Here is a 25,298-nt window from a genome sequence, read left to right on the forward strand (position 1 = left end):
CTTCCAACAGATATTAGGATACATTAAAATGTCACAGATTAAAAACTTCCCTGAACAGGGCTGCCTTCAGATGTCTTCTGAATGTAAGGTAGTTGTTTATCTCTTTGACATGAGATGGGAGGGCGTTCCGCAGGGCGGGTGCCACTACCGAGAAGGCCCTCTGCCTGGTTCCCTGTAGTTTTGCTTCACGCAGTGAGTGAACCGCCAGAAGGCCCTCGGCGCTGGATCTCAGTGTCCGGGCTGAACAATGGGGGTGGAGACGCTCCTTCAGGTATACAGGACCGAGGCCGTTTAGGGCTTTAAAGGTCAGCACCAACACTTTGAATTGTGCTCGGAAACATACTGTGAGCCAATGCAGATCTCTCAGGACCAGTGTTATGTGGTCCCAGCGGCCACTCCCAGTCACCAGTCTAGCTGCCGCATTCTGGATTAATTGCAGTTTCTGGGTCACATTCAAAGTTAGCCCCACGTAGAGCGCATTGCAGTAGTCCAAGCGGGAGATAACGAGCATGCACCACTCTGGCGAGACAGTCTGCAGGCAGGTAGGGTCTCAGCCTGCGTACCAGATGGAGCTGGTAGACAGCCGCCCTGGACACAGAATTAACCTGCGCCTCCATGGACAGCTGTGAGTCCAAAATGACTCCCAGGCTGCGCACCTGGTCCTTCAGGGACACAGTTATCCCGTTCAGGACCAGGGAGGCCCCGACACACACACCCGCCCCGTCCCCAAAAAACAGTACTTCTGTCTTGTCAGGATTCAACCTCAATCTGTTAGCCGCCATCCATCCTCCAACCGCCTCCAGGCACTCACACAGGACATTCACCGCCTTCACTGATTCTGATTTAAAAGAGAGGTAGAGCTGGGTGTCATCCGCATACTTATGAACCCCCTGATGATCTCTCCCAGTGGCTTCATATAGATATTAAAAGGCATGGGGGAGAGGACGGAACCCTGAGGCACCCCACAAGTGAGAGCCCAGGGGTCTGAACACTCATCCCCCAACACCACTTTCTGGACATTGCCCTGGAGAAAGGAGCAGAACCACTGTATAACAGTGCTCCCAGCTCCTAGCCCCTCTAGACAGTCCAGAAGGATGTTATGATTGATGGTGTCAAAGGCCGCTGAGAGATCCAGGAAACAGCTCTCACCTTTGTCCCTAGCCCGCTTGGAGATCATCGACCAGCGCGGCCAAGGCAGTTTCAGTCCCATGATGAGACCTGAATCCCGATTGGAAGGGATCCAAATGGTCCGCATCCTCCAGACCAACCTAAAGACAAGCTCTTTAGATACCCTGGAATATGAGAGCATACTCTGACTCCGGCAGCTGGCACCCTGTGGCTTATAGCATTTCTAGGAATATATAATGGTTTGCAGACTTCAGTTTCTAGCATAGTTATATGTGGGGTGTTGCTCAGTAATGTCTACACAGGCTTGCTGCTCTCTCTGGGGTTTTAGGCAGAAGCCCTTCCCAGCCAGCATGAAGATGGCAAGGACAAGATGTGGGATTTTTTTCATGCATATCATCACATGCTTTGCCACTGAGCTCTGGCCCTTCCCCATCTCATGATGCTTCTCATTTTCACTTCTGACATTTTCAATATAAAAGCACTTCAGCCAACAGCACTGCGGTAGGTAAGCACAGCCAGCCTTTTAAAGCATTGCTGCCATCAGGTGGGGCCTCTGGTTGGCCCGTTTGAAGCTGGTGTTCAGTCAGGAAGTCCCGCCCTGAGATCACGCCAGCTGGGGGAATTCTCAGATGGCTGGCAACCACGTGAGAGCTGTCTGCCGGAATGGCAGCAGAGCGAGGGGCCATAACCGCCACCCACCTGGAAAGGGTGAGTGTCCATTGTGTTCTAGAAACAACAAGTTGAGCTTCTGCAGCTCATTCTTGCCCAGAGTGGCCTTGCGTAAGTGGCCTGAACCTCACTGCGAGAATCTACATAGCAGTGCTCTCTCCTATTATGATGCAAGAATGGGCATGTCATACGGAATGTGCAGCATCGCCACACAACTTTCAACTGCTGCTGCGGCTCTTGGAACATCTGCAGTTAACAGTAGGTAATCCAAAGCGTTTCATTGAAAGCATTACAGTTCATTGTGTATCTCATATATATTCACATTCCGAACTATTTAGGGCCCATCAGAATAAGACCCAAAAGACCAAACCCTGGTCTTTTGGGTCTTATTCTGATGGGCCCTAAATCCCCACTTGGGCGCGAAGCTCACTGGGTGACCTTGGGCCCAATTGCTGTCTCTCAGCCTAGCCTGCCTCACGGAGTTGCTGTGTGGATAAAACTTCAACCTCCTTTAGAGGAAAGGTGGGATACAGATGCATTAAAAATAAAATAAAAGTTATGCTGGCTTCCTGCATGCTTATCCCTAGTCAGAAGTAGAACTGACCATGTGGTTCTTCCCAGTCTAACTGTAGGGACTGGGCAGATGGCACACTCTTCAAAATGCAGTAATTGTGCATATCAGGTATGGAGGGGGGGCAATATTTTGGGTTTTTTTTTAAGGACAATAGCATTTATTAGCTTGTTTACAACATTACCACCCCACACCTTCACCATAAATTTATTATCCCTGGGCTGACACAGCAACTGTCCAATCAGAGATGGTAAATAGGGCTGTGGGGGGCGGGGGCAGAAAGCAGGGAGACCAACAGTAGATGGAGCCTGAGCCACTCACAAAGATAGCTAGCTAATTCCAGTTTTGGCTGCTGCCATCTCCCTCCTGAGTTCTACAACAGCAACACTGAGGCTAAGTAGGAAGAAGGTGACAGCAACACCAACCTGGACTCATAAGTAGGAAAGCAGGTGGGGTCTAGCTAAGGACAGATGGAGGTTGGGACAGCAACCCATTTCTCTAATGGACCAGCCTCCTCTGTTTTTGTCTGGTGTCTGAATGGTAGAAGTAAGGGTACCAGGTGGGCCTCCCTAGAGAGTGCATTCAAGGGTGAAGACCCACTACTGAGAAGACTTTCTTCATGCTGGCCAGGGATGATGAGAGTTGTATATAAGAAGCAGAGTAGATAAATAAGGACACAACTTTTAGAAGACACCTGAAGGCAGCCCTGTAAAGGGAAGTTTTTAATGTTTGATGTTTTGTTGTGCTTTTATATCAGTTGGAACCCAGTCAGATGGGCGAGGTACAAATAATAAAATTATTATGGTTGCAGTCCACAACATCTGGAGGGAACCATGTTGTCTTCTCATGGTTCAGGTGGGTGGACTGGACAGCCCATCTAATGTGTTGGTTGCTTCTTTCCATTTGAGAGCGCAAAGTAAGCCCTAAATGAGTGCAAAGAAGTCTCTACTGAGCTGGCTTGTGTGAGAAGGAGGCTGAACTTAATTAGCCATTCCTCTGTAGAAGGTATTAGCCTCTAGCTAGCCGTAGAAACCTCAACTTCCATAAAACTTAGACTGACAGTTTATTAGTTCCAGCTGAAAGTTTACTTTGTAATTAAGAAAGTGCTTCAGATGCATTTTCTAATTAAATCAAGGGTAATTTATCTGTCACACTTGAAATGCCTGGGACTATTTTTGGGCTTCTCATTGGTGAACATAGGGGCAATAAAAACAAGCATGGCTGCCTGCTTATGCTGGGAAGTTTTAATGTCTCTTGAATTCCATGTTTTAATTCTCATAGCCTTTTCAATTATACATGATAACTCAGTTCATTTTTTGTCCTTCAAGCCTATTTTGCCAGCTTCTGTCTTCAGGCCACTGCAGTTTCTTTTAAGATGTATTTCTAAGAGTACCAGAACAAAATGGTTCTAAGTGTGGCTTGACTGAATTGGACCCACAGTTTATACATATCTCTAGATTAAATTTTAAGAAAGTAGAAGAGATGCACATCCTATTCCCCTTCGTTGCAGCTGGTTCATTTGATGTCACAGTCTTCAAACTGTAACCTGGAGCTGAGCTTTAATATACCTGTTGACTGCTGAAGAAAGAGCTCAGTGAAACAGAAAAGGTTGTGTGTGCTTAATCTACTGGTTAATCTCTCCATTGCAGCAAAAAGAGTATGACTGGTATGAGGGCTGCAGATGGAACCAAACCACCAAAGCCTGTGAATCGTTTTCATCATGCACAGAATCATAGAATCTTAAGGGACCACAAGGATCATCTTAGTCCAACCCCCTGCAGTGCAGCAATCTATTGCCAAACATGGGGTTTGAACCCAGGACCCTGAGATTAAGAGTCTCATGCTCTGCCAACTGAGCTATCACAGCAGGCTTTCTTTAAGCATGAGGCATTTGTGCTTAGGGCCTTCTAAAGCAGCATTCCTGCCTTCATATGGTGGAAGCCTTGCTGCAGAGGGGTAGCTTGACTCTCGGAGAGAAGGCCAAATTTGAGCTCCCACCCCCTCCCCACATTTTATCTAGCTGTCTCTTATATGTGTGTTTCCTGCTCATCCTCCAAGGAACTCAGAGTGGTGAATATGGTGATTTAAAAGTGATGGGGAAGGCATTTTTTAGAAATGAGCCCGCAGTATTCACAAATAACCTGGTTGGGCTGGGGATAGTTGCATAGTCTTCCCAGGATCAAAAAGCAAATGATTCGGAAAGGCTTCCACTTTGTAAGAGTCCTGTAAAGATTACAGTCTAGGTTGGTTTGACGCAAGCTGAATAAAATCTCAAAGAACAGACGCCCCTAATCAAAACATTTATATTTTTTTTATCTGTCTAGAATGCACTTCTCTTTGTCAATCAACATACTTTCCTCCTGTAGCAAACAATTTCTTGACGATCCAAATCTAGTTTATGCCCCTTCTGTCACCTGATTCTTCCCTGTCCTGTCCCTAATATCCATTTGGCAAACCCTAACCTCTGCTTGCCCACCACATTTTTTTTGTTTAGCTATTGTAGAGTGCAGGTCCTCTGGAAAAGGACCAAGTTCCATATGGGTCCCAGGGTGTGCTCTGAAAGATGCAGAAATCTTGTGGAAGCAAATCTGGCTGACGTGAATGGAATGCCACCTGGGAACGCTAGGCATGCTTCCTTGAGCTCTCTGGGAGGAAGGTGGGATATAAATGAAATTAATATGTGTGAAGTAGTGTTAGTGCTAGCTGTAGAAGGCATTCATAACACAATAACACATTCTTCTCCACCACATTTTTTAAAGATCTCCTCACATCAACTCTAGCCCATGGAATGGGTGAAGTGGTGATATGAATGACCCAAAACCTGACACAAAGACTGACCAAAAAGGCGACTCAAAGGGTAGCTCCAAAGGAGACCAAAAGACTGATCACAAGGGTGACCAGAAGCCCAGCCTAAGGGTCCCCTCAGTGAAAAATGTAGACTATGCACAAATCAAAGCCAGGGCACCAAGAGTTCTGGCAGACATGGTACAAATGCTTATCATATGGCGGAAAATGGGCTTCCATGTGCCACGAGGGGTCAAGAATATCTTTGAGTTTACATGGGATGAGCTCCTGGTGACACCACCAAGAAAATCATTCGCTGGTTTATATTGTCCTGTGGTCAAGTTCGCTTCCATGGATGACACTGATATTTCCTCCACTCCTACTTCAAGAGCTCAGAAGGTGGGTCCTACACCCTCAAGGTTAAAACCGAATTATGTGACCCCTTCATCTGAAGACCAACAGATGCTCCTCAAATTCCAAAAACGGTCTGTCCATCTCCTCACTGAACTCCTGAAGATGAAGATGAAACTAATGATTGAAGCAGCTGCTGGTGAGATCATCTAAACTAAGTGTTCCTGCCAATCTTCAATTTACACATGAAATTTAGTAATCTCTTTGGAAATCCTGAACCTTATCAGACAAGCAGACACCATCCTCCAGGATGAAGCTGAGTGTTGTGGAAGGCAGCACGTATCTGTAATGTGCTTACCAGCACATGCTATGGTCCCTGCAGTTGGAAATACCAAAAACCAGGGTTCCTGGTGGTGTGGATTATTGCCTTCTCATGTACCCTTGTGTGAATGTAGGCACATTGCAAATATCTGATGGAACGTGTGTGTTGCATGGGCAGACCCTGTCACCTTTTGCCTTATATTTGAGTGTACAGGATGAACTTTGTAAGACCTGAGTTGGGCTGAGCTAGCACTTAGAGGCTGAGTTAGCATTCATGAATTATATGCAATTTTTTTGACATGGGAATGTAAAGAGGCCAGATTTGTTTGGGATTGTGCTTTCATTCTTGCTTTGAGGTTCTAGGTTCAGTCGTTGGCCTCTCCCACTAATAATAACAAGTCCTTGGTAATAATAACAGAAACCTTGGGGAACTGCTTCCAATTAAAGTAAACAACACCAAGGTAGTGGGACCAATGGTTTCACTCAGCAGTATTTTTTATCTGCAGTTAATCACACTGGTTAATGGGAAATTATGTTCCGCTGCTGCTATGAACACACACTTTTCTTATTTTATGCATGGTAGCTGCTTTTATATCTATATCTATCTAAATGTACACCCCAATTGTTCAAATATTACCTTTAATTTCTAACCATCATGTCTCCTTCCCAGGCCCCAGTGCTGAGGAGATTGCAAGGAGGTTTTTGGAAGGTGGCCAAAATCTGATCCCGAAAACACGCGAAGATGCAGCTGAATTCACACCCAAAGAACCTAGGAGGAGAGGTTGGGGAAGAAACAGTGTTGTCAGGTGTTTGGACCCTGTGATAGCACCCCTCCTTTAACTGTTTACACTCTAGTCTCCTTTGCAGCTGGAAAGGCTTTTGTTCCCAGGAGTTTTGCATGTGCCAAGAAGAAGGGCCAACGAGTAGGTATGGTAGCAAGACCACTTGGGCTGAGGCCTCAGTGTATGCATGCACCAGAACGAGATGCGAATGAGGTGGCAGAGTCCAGGCCAGCATATTTTATTCTTACGTTATTTTATTCTTATTTATTAATTTATATACTACTTACATGCCAAAATGGCTTCTTAAGCAGCCTACAAGAACAAAATCAATTATAAAATATCCTCTCATAATTGAAATGCATGATAGAACAATTCTACCATCTAACTGGATTGTTAAACCACTCTGAGAATTGTAGCTCTGTGAGGAGAATGAGGATCTCCTAATAACTTTCTGCACTCTTAACAGTTTTATTTTGCAGTGTGTGAAGACGTACTTTGTTTTGTGTGAGTTCATATGTTAGGAGAGGGAGAAGTACCTTTCTCTTTCCATTTTCTGTACACCATACATGATTTCTATCATGTCTCTGCTCTGAACTAAAAAGCCCCAAACATTGTAACCATTTGGGTTGCCATTTCAGGTTTTTTTCAAAGATGCGGTACCTCTGAGGTATTTTACTTCCTGCTCTTCAGAGTGTTTTCATTTTTAAAACAATCTGAAACTGAAAGGAATTCTTCTTAACTCATCAGTTTGTGTTTTATTGCCGCAGGACGTGGTATGGCGCCAATACTTCCAGCGATTCCTGTTTCTTCCACCACCCAGCTGATACAGCAGATGTCAATGAACTGTCTTTGCTTTCAGTTGTCTTTGAAGCAGCAAAAGGGTGCAGGTAGATACAATTTCTAGAAAATGAGAGAATACCAAATGCTCCATTGGGCAGAGTTGCCACAGATGCTATGGGAGCCCATGTTGCGATGCTGTTGCTGTGTTAGCCCTTGTAGGTACTGGTATCATTTTGCATTTGACTTTACTGCTGGAGGAGCACAGGATCATGACTATAATATGCCAACATAACCATGGTGTAGCAGACATTAGTGCAACAGGGCTATTGGGCTGGTACAGCAGGGCTAACCACATGGCTATTTGCTTGTAAACAAACAGGGGTGTGTGTGTGTAATTTACTGGCGAGTGCAAATAATTTAATAATGAATTTTGACTTCCAGTTTTGATAAAGTGAGGTCAAGTATAATGTACAAAAGGCTATTTGCAACTTACAAAAACACCATGTGGAAATGTCAAAAGTATCCAGTAGATTATATAGAATAAATTTAATATTTGACAGATTTACAGGATGATTTTAGGAGAGCTCTTTCCATATGTTTGTGTGTGTGTCTCCGTGTGTGTTTTCCAGGTAAAGGTAAAGAGAAAGAGCCAGCTTATGATGAGAGACTTGATCCATGTCCTGAAGCTAGGGGGTTGCTCCGAGAAATTTGCCGGACTATGTAAGCATCTTCAAATGTTTAGGATACAACACATCTTTATAGGGTAATCTCATGGGTTATTTTAATAGGTCGAAAGCTCAGCACGCAACCCCGTATCTGCAGTGGGGTGATATCTAGGCAGATGTTTTACATAGAGTCCATCTAGGCGTGTATTTGGTTCTCTGGTTGGCTGTAGCTCTCCAGAGTCTCAAGAACTGGTCTTTCCTTACCCTGTACCATGAGAGACTTACTTGGAAAGGACAGGGATTGATCAGTGGGTTTTATACATACAAAACTGGGGATTTGCACCGGTAGCCAACAATGTTTTTAGACCCACCACAGCCCAACTGTAGCTCAAACCTAGCAGTACATTTCGGCCATTACTGACTCTGGAATTAATGGTGTTAGGGCTACCTCATCTTTAGATGGAAATGTGTATTATTCAGTTAGGCCCCATCCACACCACTAGTTACCAACTGCAGTAATGCTTCTGAATACCAGTTGCTTGACAGCACAGAAAGGGAGAGTGCATTTGTGCTGGGTTCCTACTTGAGGGTTTCCCACAGCCATCTGGTTGGCTGCTGTGAGAACAGGATCCTGGACTAGATGGGCCCTTGGCCTGATCTAGCAGTTTCTTCTTATGTTCACTTGCATTCCACTTTAACAGTCACAGGCCTCATGCCTTCCCCGAAAGGATATTGGGAAGTGTAGTTTGTTAAGGGTGCCCAGAGTTGTTAGGAGACCTGTTTCTCTCACAGAGCTACAGTTCCAGAGTTCACTCAGAAAAGTCTTCGGCTGTTAAGCCCTTCTGAAAATTGTAGCTCTGTGAGGTGAACAGGGTGTCTTAACAACCTTCAGCACCCTTAACAAACTGCATTTCCCAGGATTCTTTGTGAGGAGTCATGAGTGATAAAGTGGTATGATAGTGCTTTAAATGTATTGTGTGGATGTTGCCCTTTCTTGAAAATGTAGCCCGCCCGCCTGCCCACCACCCTGCTGTGTTGGGGGCCCCTCCTGCTCATTCCGTTCAGCCTCCCTCTCCCAAGTGGCACTTACGTATGTGTGAATTAATTCTAAGTTTCAGCCCCTTTCATTTATTTTGCTCTGTAAAGTTGCTGGCAGCCCGAACATGAGAGCTATTGAAAATAATAATCCTGAGAATGACCTCAGTTTGTTTTTGTTTTATTATGTATTTTGTGATTTCATTTTGTATTTTTATCCCCACCCCCTCGCTCCGTGATATTTGGATGAAAGGTGGTGAACCAACCAACCAACCAACCAACTAACTAACTAACTAACTAACTAACTAACTAAAATCAACCTATTGAAGTCCTGACTCTGCTGACACACAGGTGTCTAATAAGAGACACTGCTGTTGTTTCTGTTCCTTTTAGAGCGGAAGAGAGGAATGCAGCCATAGCAAAAGGCCATACGAGACCCCTAATCCTGAGAAATTACGTGACAATCCACAGGTCACCGTCTCAGGCCTTGAAAAGGGCTTCAGTGTCCCTAGTAGCTTCTGAGGTCCGGCGTATGAAAGGGAAGAAGTTATTCTTTTCCTTTCCTGATGGAACATCCCTGATGTAGTATCCTTAGAAATGTATGGGGAACGAGTTTGGGGAGTAGGATTGGTTGTTGTTCTTTTCCATGCCTACTGTACAGGGATTAGGCTTCTTCTGAGTGCAGCTACAAAATTCAGTGTGACCTCTTGATTAGCATTTTTTTCAGACCTTTAATGGGTCTAGACTGCTCAGTTTATCTCTGTAAGCCAAACCTCCTGTGCTGGAGTGGAATGTTTAAAGGTCAGCTGATTGTGGGGCTTGCTGCAAAGAACTGCACCAGGTGTGATGCACTGGGCTTTGCAAGGGCCACTGACCAGCTGATCAGCGGTGCCTGCAACCCTCATGCTTTGGCACGCTACATCTTAACCTGCTCCACACATGACACCACTATATGTAACATCAGGTGCAGGGTAGGTGGACATGGCACAAATGGGGCAGGGCTTCCTCCAAAGAGTGGGGGGGAGCCAGTGGAGGCTGCTCCATTAGGTCCAATGAGGCAGAGCCCCACCAACCTGAGTCTGCCCTTGTTTGCTTGCCTTGTTACAAACAATGAATCAGGGGTGGCTGTGCCTGTCATTGTCTCTAGTGCCACCTGCTGTTGGTCTCCTTGCCTTCTACCCTACCAGCACCAATAGGCACCAGGCACCACTTTGGGGGAACCCAGAGTAGATCTGGTGGGGGGGCTGCACAAAGGGGGAGGGAAGGGGGAATTTCATTGCACTTGTGGATGTAAGGATGCAAATGAGTGAATAGAAGAAAAGATGCAGCAAAGTGTGGCCGTTCCAGTTCTGAAATTAATTTGAGATTCCTAGTGAAGTTGGCATTTGAGAGCTGTAGAATTTAGAAAAGAGCAAACCCACAGAATGATAAACTATCAGAAATCCTCTCATCCCTGTTGTGTGAGGGCTTGCAGAGGACACAGACTCACTTTCTGTGGGATGTCACTTTACCGTACCCCAAATTTGGGAACAGTAAAAGAGGTCAGAGGGCATAGCCTTAATGAAATCTACAGCCACACTCCAAGACTCTCCCCACTCCATGCCAGCCAAATAATGGCTGCACTGTAGCTTTCTAAGATCAGTAGCTAAGGGAGCAATGGCACGAAAAAGCAAGGGGTTGTGTAATTCAAGTACTTCTAGCTTAGCCTAGCCTCTCTGCTTGCATTGCAAGAGCATAGAGCTAAGCTATTTCAAATCCTTTGCACTCTTGCTTTCTCTTCTCTCCCTCCCTCCCCAAACTTCCTTGACAGCCACTTGGCTGCAGTTCATTTGGAGTTGTTTCACAGAAGCACATGCTCCATTTGATCTTTCCACCAAACTGGGAATTAAGAATGAAAGACTCTGACAGTGCAGGCTTTCAGATCAGTTTTGTAGTTCAATTGACTCCATTTGTCAGTCTCCGTTTTCTAACACAGTGCGTTAAACACAAAAGCCTCATTTTGAGACTTTTACATACCCCCTTTTTTCTAGCTGATCACTTTGGCTAATAGATTCTTTTCCTTGCTGCGGTGCTAATGAAGATGTCAGGAAAATAACTCCTCTGAGGCAGACTGCTTCACAGACAGAGGCACCCTATGCTCCATCAGACACTCAGCAGCCTTGAATAAAACTTCACCACTGGCGATTTGGCAAGGATGTGCATATGAAAATGATACAAGAAGGCAAAAAGCCCTAGAATGATGAGGACAATGATTTCAGATATAGAGTACGCACTTGCTCTTCTCCCTGAGAGCCAGCGTGGTGTAGTGGTTAAGAGCGGTAGACTCGTAATCTGGGGAACCGGGTTCGCGTCTCCGCTCCTCCACATGCAGCTGCTGGGTGACCTTGGGCTAGTCACACTTCTTTGAAGTCTCTCAGCCCCACTCACCTCACAGAGTGTTTGTTGTGGGGGAGGAAGGGAAAGGAGAATGTTAGCCGCTTTGAGACTCCTTCGGGTAGTGATAAAGCGGGGTATCAAATTCAAATCCAAACTCTTCCCTTCATGGGGAAAGTTAGTGCATCAAAGGAGGCTAATTAATTGTGTTAGTTTTGCACTTGCAGGGACTTTAAAGTGATTCTCCCCCCCCCCATGCCCTCCCCACCCCTACCAGGCCATGGGCAAGAATCTGGGGGTGAATCAGTTGCAGGAAACAAGGAGCTGGTTAGAGGAGGAAGTCAGTAGTCAGGACTCAAGAGTAAATCAGAACCACAGACTTTATAATTCAGAGATATGCCCAGTGTTTTTTTTCTAGGGGTACACTCTCCACAAATGTTAAAAGCGTGCAGTTACTGTAACAACTTCATGGTGAGTGCCAACACCTTATTTATTTTTTATTTTTATTTTAAAAGTACTGGATATGACCTTAGCATTAAGAAGCTTGCCTTAAGACAGTTCCTACAGTTTGTTGCTCAGGTTTGTCTTAGTTGTAACACTGGAAACAGCCCTCATCAAAGATCCAGCTGAGTGAACTTGTATTATTACACTACAATCCCACAATGGATAGCTAGATAAATGCCTTTCTTTTCTTTCTAAAAAAAAGTGTGATATTACTTGACCCATGTCAAAGTTACCCATCAGGAAGTGTTGCCGTCTACCAGTTTCCCATATGCTGTATAGGGAAAACCATCACCCTTCTGTTTCAGGATGCTCCTAATCAAGCTCTTCTAGGTACAATTACGTCTCAGGGCCATTCATGGATACGCTATTGCTTTAAGGCCAGGTGAGTGTCACTTATTGATCCTAAATGTTTGGTCAGGGGGTGGAGCGGGGGAAAAGTGCAACAGCTGAATACCCAGTGGATTCTGGGTCCTGATGTTAGATGGGCTGTTGGCCTGATCCAGCAGGACTCTCCTTATTTCCAAATGTCAAAACAAGAAGGGAGAAGCACCTTCAAAACAGTGGTGAAAGCATACTGAGAGATTTCTTTTTTAAAAAAACAAACCCACATTGAATTATACTGACCTTGGCTCAGTTGTTCACAACTGGCACTGGCATTGCTTCTGCTTACCTAGACAAGTCTTGGGGCTGTGCAGGTGAATGGGTGGGGCTGACACTGCTGATCTGGCACTCCCACTAGTGCATATGCATGCCCTGACCTCACTACTGCTCCACCACATGGGCATCACTGCTTAGGCCAAAAAGGATGCACATCACCAGAAAGATCACAAATGTGCATATAATTTACACATGTATAGATGCAAATTTAGAACTCATTACTATAATTTAATATACAGTAATCTGGGATGGGGAACCTGCAGTACTCCAGACATTGTTGGACTCCAGTGCTAATTGGCTCCAGTCTCCATGGCCAATGATCAGGGATGGAGGTTGTAGTGTAACAACGTCTGGAGGCACATGTTAGCCACAATCCATCTTACTATAGTGGGTGAGGCTGTGGCCAGCTCACCTGGGTGCCTGCTCAGACTGCTGTTCAGGGGCTCACTGCTGATGGGTAGTTTCAAGGCTGCTGCTCTCCCTTCTTATGGCTTGCTTTTCTTTAGATTGGACTTGAACCAAACAGCCCAAACAGAAGACTACTTCTAGTAGAGGACCGTCATCCTGTGAAAGCCCTTCAAACAGAGGACTGTCCTCTGTAAAGTAGCACACATGACCCCAGCCATGCTCATCTAGAACAAGCTGTTTATACCTGCACATGTCTCATAGGCTCAGAACATTCAACTCTGTTGATTGGGTGGTGGTTGTAACTTCAGGATTATAAAGATATTAATGAGTGCTTATAGAAATGCCTTCACTTCCTGGACCGCTTAGGTATCATGTGAGAGAGGCATTATCTCAATTTTACAGATAAACAAGAAACACAGGGAAAGCTCAAGGTCACATAACTAGCCAGTGACATGGATGGAAAAGGCAAGGGCCATAACCCCAATTAAATCAAATGTGCCTTATCGTTTATGGTAGACTTTTAAAACCAAGTAGTGTAGATCTGTTACTGGTCATTTATTGTCATGATTTGCATCCATCATTCCTTTTATATGGGAGGATTAATTCATTATCTCGCTTCTCAGTCTTTAAAGCGTGTGATGGAGGAAGCTGTTAATGGCAGATGTTAAAACCATAACCCCACTGGGTATAACTAATGGTTACACTACATGGCATTGCTCAGGGAGAAAAAGGTCATTGGAGTGATGAGGATTTGGAAAGGGGATTGTTGGGGGGGGGACTAACATAGTTCTGGAGCCAGACAGGGGCAGTAAAGAGCAACCAGAACCAAAGCACAGAAGCTATAGAGAGATCTAAGGAAACTGAGAGGCCAGGGTTAAAGAGGCCATGGCTGGAGGCAGCAATGCATTTGAATACCAGTGTCTGAAAACCACAGGAGGGAAGAGTGTTCTTGTGCTTGGGTGCTGCTTGAAGATTTCGCACAGGCATCTGGGTGGCCTCTGTGAGAGCAGGGTGCTGGACTAGATGGGCTAACTAGTCTGATCTGGCAGGCTCTTCTGTCCACAGGAAAGTAGGGAACCCTAAAAAGGGGGAGACTGACTGGTGTGCCTGTGGGAATGAGGAAAGGGATCCTTAGACTGACCACCTGACTTATCATCAGAAGAAGAAATCACGCAATGATGTAAATGCATGTAACTAGTCAGTTTTAATAATTTCTGAAAGCTTGCAAGGGTTTAGGTTCCACACCAGAGAAAAGTAGTGGCCCAGCTGGCTGGTAGTTAGAAAAAAAAGACAAATGTGAGAGTTGAGAGTTGGCAGTGATGTGACCTAGAAGTAAAGCAGCAAGCTTTTGTTTGAATCTAAGTAAGGCTCTGGCTTGGGAGAAACAAGACCCTTTAGGGTGTTGATGCTGTGAACCCCTCCATCATAGGCTCAGGCTATATATGTGTGTAAATAAACCCTCTATCATAAAGGTACCACAGTCCCCACTGTGCCTCATTCCCAAAGAAACATGAATCCTGTGTAAGCGCCTGGAACCTCTGGAATCTTACACTGCTTGGAGGCTGGGGAGGTGTGCAACAGTTTTATAACATCTATTGTGGGCTATGAATATCATGGTTCAATCATATCAGTTCAGGATATTAAAAATTGGGCTACTGAGTTCCTTGTTATGAATTTCCCAATATTACTGCAATTGCTACAGTCAGAATTTTTGTTATGTATGTATTCCCATCAACTTCTCCCTTAGTATTAAATTGCATAGTTTAACTGTTTTTCCTCTCACCCAGCTGTTCAATAGCGCTGATGATGAATAATGAAGGAGGGAGCATTAGAGACAAGGATGGCTATTTAACCCACCACTGGAACTGGTATTCCAAAAACCAGATTCTGCAGTCATTAGACTATCAGGTATCAAATGGAACTCTCGGACCAAAGAATCCACTAACATCTCACATTTTTGGAATAGCTGTCTCTGGGGTTGGTCTCTCTAGAATTCTACAAAGATCTCTAAAAGTGTGTTCTTCTAGCTGAGAGAAATTATAGGCAGAGATTCCAGATTATGCTTTGTTCCTGCTGGTTTCCAGAGTCACATTTTACAAATCCCAGAACTGCCAGCAGGCACCGACTGGGCTAGTTGCCACAAACTCACTTGTGTGAGGGTTCCCAGAGATGAGATCACAGCTGCTGAACTTCTCCCTTGGTCCTCCCTCTGCTGTGCTGCTGGGGGCTAATACATGGTTTGGCTTAGCATGCCATCTCAACCCTGGTTTGTGGTTTGTCTTGCTCCAGATAAACCATGAGCTGTAATCAAGATTTGTTTGTGAGTTGTCTGGATGAGAATCCATGAGGTTAGGTTTGGATAACACACTTAGCCAGGCCATGGCTTAGCTCATGGCATGTTGAGTGCACTCAAACAACTAATATCATCTAGCTTGGACCTCAAATGTCCCATTTGTCCAAGACTTGAGTTTGCTGTGGACATATAGTACTATAATGAACTCCCCATCAGAATTACAGTAACGTGAAGCCTGAACAATGTGGAGCCTGCACCCCAAATTTGGGCAACATTTCCACACAATTTCATCACCACTAGTTGAGGGAACTTTTAGATGTGGGAAAGAATGCTTTTACACATTGCATTGCATTGCACCCAACTAAATTATACTCAGGTAAGACTCATTGAAATTAAGTCCGTCATGTCCACTAATGGGACTGCTCTGAGTAGGACTGACCCTGGATACAACCCTGTAAGCATGATGACAGTGGCAAATGCCAATTGTGTGAATCAGCCCCTAAGACTTTCATTTTCTTCTTTTATTCCTTAGATAAATGAACAGCTAAAACTCAAGGTTGTTAATCAAAGTTCAATGACAATTACTTTCACCGAGCAAAGTGAAAGCATCACCTTGTCTTTGGTAAGAGATGGATGCACACATAGATCCAAAACTGATAGGCAGGTAAGAAGTCACAGCATGGAAACACCATTATGCAAGTAACAATAGGATATCCAATAACTGCATGTCCATTGACTTTTTCATAGCCCTGAGGGAAATTTCTAGAAGTAACATTTGAAAACTTGCCCTAGGTCTAATTTTCTCCAGTACATCAATCCCTCTTCTGTTGTCTCTCTTTTTGGGATACAAAAGTCTTACCTCTGTACACTACCTACCTACCTACCTACCTACCTATATATCTATCAGATTGTCCCTGAACATAAGTTCCCAAGGCAGCTAACATACAAATCACATATACGTAAGAAATTCTCATAAAGCATTAAAATGGAACAATCATTTAAGATAGCATACAACAAACTGCATAGGCACCACTACAATCCACAGGATGGAGTATCATTTTAGTCTGCTTGTTTCCATTCCGGATAAGAAAAGGCAGTATATCACATTTGTGGTGATATTTTTGTGTGACGCTATTACACATTGTACTGCTAGTGATGTCTCATCACAAGGGATGCCTCATGCTTGTATCACAGATCTCCGCAGTAACCCCCTCTATATTTTGGTTCCCCCTTTTTGAGCCCTTTTTAGCTCTACATCAACCTTTCTGAGGTGAGGTGAACAGACTGTGCATACTCTTCCACCAATGTGATTCCTAACAGCCAGGGCTGTCTTAAGCTTATCTGGCGCTGTGGTGTAAGGATCACTCTAGCACACACCCCCACCGCCATGTTTCCCTCCGGGCGGGCAGCAGCTGGAGGGCGGCTCCTCCAGCAGGGAGCAGGCTCCGAGTGCAGCATGGCATGGCGGAGGCGGACGAGGGCGGCGAGCTGATGCCGCGAGGTGCCGCGTCCAGCCTCTGCCTCTTCCATGGCGCCATCCAGAACATGGCGCTGTGGTGCCCTGTGCCACTAGCCTCTATGGCTAAGATGTCCCTGCTAACAGCACATTTGGCTTCCTGCGTTGTTTGGTCCTAAGTTTTCCAGCACATTGCCTTAAGCCTCACACATTAGAGTGCTGTGCCCTTTAGCTAACACATCCCTGTAGCCGGATTTTATGCTTATCAGCAAAAGCTAACTCTTCTATGAAGGCGAGTAAGCAAACCATGCTTGCCTCTTTCTTAATAATAATAATAAAAAGAAGGTATGCCACATTTGACTCTTTTCAAATTGCTTCCCTGGAGTCCCATTGACCTTTGAAGAGTAGCCCTCAGGAACAGCACTGAAACCTGCATTAAAGGCAACCTTCTTTCTTTAAGAGCCTATTTCCTGGTCTTTCTTCTAAATATTTATTTTGTGAATGCACTTTTGTAGAAAGACAGCCTTTGCATTAAAATGCTTTATTACCCCACAGGCTGCCTTCATAGGCTGGCTGAATGACATATTTCTCAGCCACTTGGTGTTAATTGGGCCATTCTTTAGATTATGAATTCATTGTTGTCCCAGCTGGCATTCCCCCCTACTGCTTCCACTTCTTAAATACAGTCTGTCTGTCTGTCTGTCTGTCTGTGCAATATATAGATATATAGATATAGATATGTATGTATATTTTAAATTCCCCTTTCTCATTGAGAGCAAAACAGTTGATGTATGTGTTAGGAAAACAAAAATATTTTCAAATCTATATTTGTAAAATTTGCTAGAGTTTGCAACTGCAGTGACTCGGTTAAGTGCTGAACTGTGCATACTGGTATTGTGGATTTTAGCAGGGGATGTTCCCTTATTTCCAAATAGCTCAAAATGCAGCAAGGGCCACTTCTCCCATGGATAAATTTCCATTTGCCCAAATATAATAATAATTATTTTTCTCTTCACTTACCACAGCCGACTGGGAAAAGCACAGAAAGCGCTGACCAGGAAGGACAATGGGTCAGAGCCTTAACAGAGATTAAGAAGAGGTTTGAGAAGATAGTGAGACAATTTATAAATGGCATTTTGATGGTCTCAGGTATAGTAATTCTTATTGGTCATGTATTCATATTGCATGTAATTTAATTTGCATCCTGAGGTCTCTCTATCTCTTACACACCCAAACCCACCCACACCCAGCATGATGATACAAATTAAAACTCAAATGAATCATAATTGTACAATCTTCACACACACACACACACACACACACACACCCCGATGAATGAATTAAATGGTCTTTCATCCAGTGAAGACTGAATTTTGGTGTGGCCAAATTCTTGATTCTCACTTGTTCCACTAAAAGTTCAAAATCTAAACATTAAAAAGTATAAAATTCAGAATGTGGAACCTGATTTTTTTAATTAGGTTTTGTGCTTATATTCATATCTACAGTGTTAGAATCAGCCATGAAGCTCACTGTGACCTTTGGCCCATCTGTCTCTCGGCCTAACTTACCCCACAGGGTTGCTGTGAGGATAACTTGGGGAAAAGGAGACTCATGAATGCCACCTTGAGCTCCTTAGAAGAAAAGTAGAATGGATATAAACATAATACCGATAAATAATAAATAACAGCCTGTCCAGTTTGCCTGCCCCAATGTTGTATTGAGTGAAGGGGACCAGGTTTGGAATAATGAACAAAAGAAAGCATAACTGTTGTGTATTGAAGTTCTCACCCTAGGTCACTAGGGGTGTTGTGTATATAGTTTCACTCTGCCCACTGTGAGTGCAGTTCTCACTCAGGTCCACATGCAAATGAAGGATTGAGAGTGCCGTTCATGGATTGGGTAGCTAGAGAGAGTTGTTACTGTTGCATGTTACTGAGTACTATATAAGCAGGCTGGCTCAGCCCTTCAGTTCAGTTCTGTTCCAGCCTGAGAATAAAGAGAGCTGCTTGGAGAATCACTGTGTCGTCTGCTATGTCCACCCACTACTTAATAATAACAAAAAAGTTTTTTTTTAACGACAATGAGGCTCTTACCATTTTTGGCTTACTGAGAAGGAAAGTGCGCAGACGATAGCTAACTCAATCAAAGTGTGATGTCAGTGCCCCACAAACCGCAACCTGTTTAGGCACTATGAGACTCAGAAATAAATGGAATGAGCATGCACAGAGTGCACCTGCCTCAACAGTGAGAAACCTTTTTGTATTTAATTTGGCGATTCTACAACTTTGTACAAATAGAATCCCCACAACAGAATATCCTGTTGGATCAGACCAAAGACCAACATCCTGTTCTTGCAGTAGCCTACCAAACTCCACCTCTCCCTTCAACACCCCCTCTCTCACACACAGCATTTTAAAACCTAAATAAGAATTATCAATATTTTATTATCAAAAGAGACTCACACTGTGTCTCCTATTGCTCTGTCTTAATCAAAAAGATAGCTCAAGATAGCAACCACATTATTCTTCTGACTACTACAAAGAACGTGCTTTGCACTGTTTGGAGATGGGGTCTTCAAAGAAATAGCTCTGAGCATGCTCAGAAGGCAAGGGGCTCTTCAATCAGCCCTCTGTTGCCCTTTACAGGTGCTGGAATTGCCCTCATAAAAACAAGAGGGAAGGGTAATCTTCACAACTGGGAATGAAAAGCTGGCAGTCTTGATACTCAAATTTCATGTACTTTCTCTGCCCAGAAACAGATGGGAACAATTACCATAACCCCTGTGTTGCAAACAGAAGATCAGCAAACAATGAAAGGCAACACGTAAACCAATAAATAGTAAAGGCACTAATTCTTTAAACTCAACTAACATAACACGAGACCAAAATGTACACTCTTGCAAATATGATACATAACACAAAAGTCTCTGAAAGTAATGTAAGTCTTTAAGAAGCCAGCAAGACAATATTTGTCGATAAATAAATCAGTCTTGAGATGCACGTAGATACACGTGGAGTGGTGCCAAGGTGGTAGTGTGCAGGACAGTGATCCGGATAATCACACTGTTTCGAAATAATCTTCCTCAGCACCACTACAAAAAGAATAAAAACAACAACAACACCTCAAGACTGATTTATTTATCGACAAACAAATATTGTCTTGCTGGCTTCTTAAAGACTTACATTACTTTCAGAGACTTTTGTGTTATGTATCATATTTGCAAGAGTGTACATTTTGGTCTCGTGTTATGTTATGTTTGTTGTGTTTAAAGAATTAGTGCCTTTACTATTTATTGGTCTACGTGTTGCCTTTCATTGTTTGCAGAAACAGATGGGAGGATCCTTTCTGCCATAGCTATGCTTTTGGATTAGTGTTGGCTGAGTGGTGCAGAGATCTGATTGGACAGAGAACAGTGGATTGACTGAAATGGTTGCAGAGCTTCTTTGAGTTAAAATAAAAGCATAAAATGTATGTGGGATAGGGAAGTGTGTGGTTTTGAGATATTGAGGGTAAGTATTATTTATTTATTTATTTATAAAGTGTGACATTCTCGTTGGGAGAGCTGTGCCTCAGTAGCTCTAATGGGCCTGCCTTCTCTGTGTCAAAAATAACTGACAATTCTCTTCTGGTTTCTATGGCAGGAATATGTTGTGTAGAATATCCAATTGACCTTGCCCCTGCAAAGCAAGTGAAGTTTTTGATAAAGGAGCCAGTAGTTCTGGCCTGGGATCGAGTTGATACCAGACCTTTGGCCGCTAAACGGAGATCAGTTGTCAAGACATATCTTACACGGAATCTTGCCTTTGATAAGCCTTTCAGGGAGAAATATAGGCCTCCTTCGAGGTCAGTGGGGTTATCTTTTGTGGGGAAAGTGTCTTAGTTTCTATAGAAAAGCAGGACTAATCATGTGGGTTAGCCGGCTGCAGATATGATCCTTGTAAGCAGGCATTTCAGTGGGCGGCAGTAAGCAGGACAGAGGGGCAAGGTGTGGTGTGGGTACAGCATTAGAGCCATTCTGATACTCCCTCCACTATACCCTTACCATGCCAATCTGCCTCTCAGCTGGCAGCAGTGACCTCTACATTGGGAAACTGGGTGGACAACACTGCCCTGCAGGCTGCTTTCTGATTTTTAGGCCATGGCACATTGCATCACATGCATGCAATGGATGCAGAAGGTGCAGGATGCAGAGATGCTTGGTCTCAGGTGCGCTAAAGGATGCCCAAATTGGCAAGCATCCTGCAGTAGGAAAATAAAGCTACCGTAATGGGTGCATTTGCATGAACACGGATGCTAAATCAGTCTTTGCCAACCTGGTGCCTGCCCAGTTCCGGATTTACGTATAAGTTAAACAAGCTATAGTTTAGGCCCCCAAGCCCCCCCCCCAAAAAAAAAATTAAAGGGAAAAAAACTGGATGTACATTTCCAAAATATAAGATAAAACAAAAAACAAAATAAAACCTACACACAGCAACAGTGTTATGCGTTGTGTCGGCTCCTATTTGTTATGTGGCTTTAGATACCTATTAGGTCTATAAATTACCATATAGCATATATTCAAAACAAAAAACAGTAACAATTTGTTGTTGACAAAGGACAGCTGGACATATAAAGGGCCCCATTACCTTCAGTAGCTTAGGGCCTCATCAAACATAAATCCGGCCCTGTGCCTGCCTGATGGTTTTAGACTCCCACTCCTACCTGGCTGGGGCTGAACGGAGCCTGTGGCATTGTGACAACCTCTCTTGATAAAGATGGGAGTGAGGTAACGTTACCAGATTTGGGTGCTTTGAAATTTAGACACTCCCTGTCATCAGTAAAAACTGAGAGATCTGATGTTATCTGTATATGGTAGTGTTTCCTAATATCCAGCAGCAAGGATTTTTAATAATGTGAAGAGAAAACCTGTGGCCAGTTATCCCTCAACCAGAGGATCAAAGTAACGATGAGGCACTTTGTAAACAGAACTGGAATTTCATTTAAACATTCTCAATGAGGAAACAAAATAGAAAATTCTTTCCAGTAGCACCTTAGAGACCAACTGAGTTTGTTCTTGGTATGAGCTTTCGTGTGCATGCACACTTCTTCAGATACACTGAAATGAGGATTATAGTATAATGGTTACTTTGATAAGGCACAACCCTTCATTTCAGTCAAAAGCTCTTTAAGAGCTTTACGTAAAACTCTCACTTTAACTTGTTTCTGAATAAATTGATTCCTCCTAGGATGGCTATTTTGTTCTACTAAGCCAATAAAACACACCCAGGCCCTTTTGGGAAAATCTTTATCTTCCCCTCAGGAAAATAATCAGGATTGCCCTGTCTAGCTAACCCCTTTCCAGGCTCTAATTTAATCCCAGTATGTTTCCCATCTGACAGTTTATTATCGTTGTTGTTGTTGTTGTTGTTGTTGTTGTTACTACTACAGTTTATTCCTGCCATTCACCCTAAGGTTCCAGGGTAGTTTACAACAATAAAAACACAACATTAATACTAAAACACAGTATCACATACTTTTAAAATCTATTAAAAGTCATTTATTTCTATCTCAGCCGTAACTCAGCCCTTCCCATGCTCTAAACTAATCCCGGCTTGATTCCTATTTTATAGTCCATCACAATCTGACAGTTTAACTGTCAGGTTCAAATTTTGAACTCTCCACTCCCTCTTCATTGATTGGCTTCTGAAGTCTTCAGGAGGCTGACCAAAGCTCTGTCCATCACAGAGCCTTAGTGCAAAATATCAGAAGGCCACTAAATTGACAACTGCTGTGCTAAATGTTCCCTGAAGCACTAAAACAGCGAAAGATGTAAACAGGAGAGAAACTATAGGGAGAATTACTCCTCATACAGACTTCTGCTTGTGCTTTCTCAGCATGGGCTGGAGTGTTCTTGTTGTTGTTGTGTCATGTCATTTCACCAGCAAAACCTTCTCTTTACTGCTGACAAATGTCAATCTGCAGAAAACCCAGTCCCTGTTTTAGCAACCCTGGACAAGTCTGTCCATTTTTTGTTTCTCTCAGTTTCTCCTTTTTCCAATCTTTAGTTCACCACACCTATACTCCAGCTTGTGATTTATTTATTTATTTATTTATTTAAAAAGAAACCCTCACAAAATTCACCAGCATTTTAGTGTGCATTTATCCTAATGGGCTTGCATGCTGTTTTCCCTGATATAATGTAGTTTTGTGTGTCCACAATTTTGTTCACGCTTTCCCCTAATAAATATTGGGGCGGGGGGGGGGGCTGGAGAACTGCACCGCAAAATTCAGAAAACTGCAGATTTCAAAAGATTGCTTCCTTTTGGTTCACATTTTGTTTTGGGGAGTTTAAAACCAAACCCACCTTCTCCCTTGCCCCTCCTTGGTCATACCCCTGACCATTAGGTCCAGTCGCGAACAACTGTGGGATTGCATGCTCATCTCGCTCTATAGGCCGAGGGAGCCGGTGTTTGTCCGCAGACAGTTTCTGGGTCATGTGGTCAGCAGCACACGGAAACACCATATACCTTCCCGCCACAGTGGTACCTATTTATCTACTTGCACTTGACATGCTTTTGAACTGCTAGGTGGGCAGGAGCTGGGACCAAGCAACAGGAGCTCACCCCTTCACGGGGATTCAAACCGCTGACCTTCCGATTGGCAAGCGCTACGCTCAGTGGTTTAGACCACAGCACCTTAGCCAGCCCCAAAATTAAAAAGGCGTTCACTGGGAGAAGGGCTATGGAAAGAGAGATTGTTGGCAGACCACTTTGGAAGATGACCGACTTGATTGGAGCTGTGGCCCGCCACTCATTCCTTCATCTCCTTAACTAGTTGCTGACCAGGTCTGCAACTATGTTGCCTGCTTTGTATCATGTTTGGCATTTTGCCCTTGATGCACCATAACAGGACTGTACTTGAGAAGGACATGTCTCTGTGGTAAAGCATCTGCCTTGTGTGCAAACGGCTGCAAGTTCAGTTCTCAGCATCAGCAGGTAGGGTTTGGAGAAAGCCCTGTATGGAATCCCAGAGAGCTGCTGCCAGTCAGTGTAAACACCACTGAGCTTGGTGGACTGTTGGCCTGACTCAGTACAAGACAGCACCCCGAGGACCACCTGTTTCCATATGTACCAACTTCATTGTCCTTTCAGTGCCAGGCAGAAATATCTTTTTATTTCCCCATGTTTTGAAGATGCAGTTTAAATGCTGCTGGCTGTTTTATGCTACTTCCTTTAATTCTGTGTCTTTTAGATTATTATTTTATTTATGTTTTAATGGTTTTGTGCTTTTAGTGTGCCACCCTCGTGAATACGATTGAAGGGCAGTATGAAAATGCTTAAAATAACCAACCAACCTCTGACTAGGGTTCAAGTCGCAACTTTACTTTGCTTTCTCTGCCCCCCACCCCCACAATTACCTCTTTCTCTCACAACTGCATCACATGCTTCTCACAGGGGCAAAGCAGAGGTGCCTGCACCTAAGGATGCAGTTCGTCCACCAGAACCCTGGGCAATTTCTCTTGCTGACTGTCCGGTCGTGCTACACAAAATTATGTCCAAAGACACAGAAGATTTATGCTGCAGGTGTGTGGTGAAGATCCCATTGATTACAGACTTGGAATTTGAAAAGTTTATTACTGCCCCAAGAGACCCAGATCAGGTCATTGTGATCTGTGTGCTGTCGCCTCAGAATCATTCCTACTCCCCTTTCTTTGAGTGGTGCATCGAAAATCTGTACATACAAATGCAACATGGCCGTCCCTCACCTTGTATTCAGGTAAGCTAGCAGCTAAACATGCATGTGTGCATGCAAACACACACACACACACACACACACACACACACACACACACACACAAGAGTTGTGTTGGTTGTGCTTCCGTGTTTGTATTTTGTGAGCATAGGATTTGATATCTGACACAGAAGTCTTCTTCCTGTTCATCTTAATTAAGTTTAAAAGCATGTTTCTGGAGCATAAGATAAGCTCTGAAACTTGAGGGTAGAAGCCAAAAGGAGACCTTCCAATGGTTGGGTGAACCCTTCTGTTCTCTGCTCCCAAAGCTCTTTGTCACTTCTCTCAAAATAGATAAAGCTGGAATGCTATGCCCACTTTCTAAGCCCCAATAGGCACAATGGAACTGCAAAACATCCATAGAATTACACTGTAAATTAAAGTCATACAAATAAACAGCTTCTGTTTATTCCCATATTTGATTCACTACACCCAATCAGTCTTTCCTTGTCACAAGAATAGGACTACTTTGGTAAATAAACTGGATTTTGGTGAAGCATATACTCACCTTAGATATGAGGCCCTGTTTACTTGGCTTCTTTTCACTAAAGGCTCCCTGTTATTTAGGCAGCCCATGAGCACACAGACACATATTGCCTGATGAGAACAGGGCCTTGCTAGAGCAGACGCCAAGGCCCATCTGGTCTACTATTCTGCTTCCCACAGCAGCCATCTTGCAGCCCACAGGCAGGGCAAGAAGGTGAAAAACAGTTCCCCCGCCATTTGTTTTCAGAATTTGGTATTTGGTGGT

The 25,298-nt window shown here is 43.9% G+C and overlaps 1 protein-coding gene and 1 long non-coding RNA gene across 2 annotated transcripts in view; one reads left to right on the forward strand and one right to left on the reverse strand.

Moving 5' to 3' along the window:
* Positions 1 to 3,451: 3,451 nt before the first annotated feature.
* Positions 3,452 to 11,320, reverse strand: LOC117041855. Its single transcript, XR_004426031.1, has 3 exons — positions 11,103 to 11,320; positions 6,462 to 6,593; positions 3,452 to 3,751 (listed from the first exon to the last, which is right to left on the reverse strand). It is a non-coding gene; the product is annotated as an uncharacterized LOC117041855 (long non-coding RNA).
* C2H3orf20 (chromosome 2 C3orf20 homolog) overlaps positions 3,845 to 25,298 on the forward strand; it is a 49,814-nt gene continuing 28,360 nt past the window's right edge. Inside the window, exons 1-12 of the mRNA XM_033141104.1 lie at positions 3,845 to 3,976; positions 5,128 to 5,702; positions 6,495 to 6,605; positions 7,374 to 7,493; positions 8,016 to 8,106; positions 9,480 to 9,671; positions 12,193 to 12,345; positions 14,816 to 14,936; positions 15,854 to 15,985; positions 17,803 to 17,926; positions 20,419 to 20,620; positions 24,211 to 24,532. Of these exons, the coding sequence (XP_032996995.1) occupies positions 5,174 to 5,702; positions 6,495 to 6,605; positions 7,374 to 7,493; positions 8,016 to 8,106; positions 9,480 to 9,671; positions 12,193 to 12,345; positions 14,816 to 14,936; positions 15,854 to 15,985; positions 17,803 to 17,926; positions 20,419 to 20,620; positions 24,211 to 24,532 (2,097 nt within the window). The 5' untranslated portion in view covers positions 3,845 to 3,976; positions 5,128 to 5,173. The remainder of the gene's footprint in view (positions 3,977 to 5,127; positions 5,703 to 6,494; positions 6,606 to 7,373; positions 7,494 to 8,015; positions 8,107 to 9,479; positions 9,672 to 12,192; positions 12,346 to 14,815; positions 14,937 to 15,853; positions 15,986 to 17,802; positions 17,927 to 20,418; positions 20,621 to 24,210; positions 24,533 to 25,298) is intronic.

The sequence above is a fragment of the Lacerta agilis genome, chromosome 2 (genome assembly GCF_009819535.1).
Source record: "Lacerta agilis isolate rLacAgi1 chromosome 2, rLacAgi1.pri, whole genome shotgun sequence".
Classification (NCBI taxonomy): Eukaryota; Metazoa; Chordata; class Lepidosauria; order Squamata; family Lacertidae; genus Lacerta; species Lacerta agilis.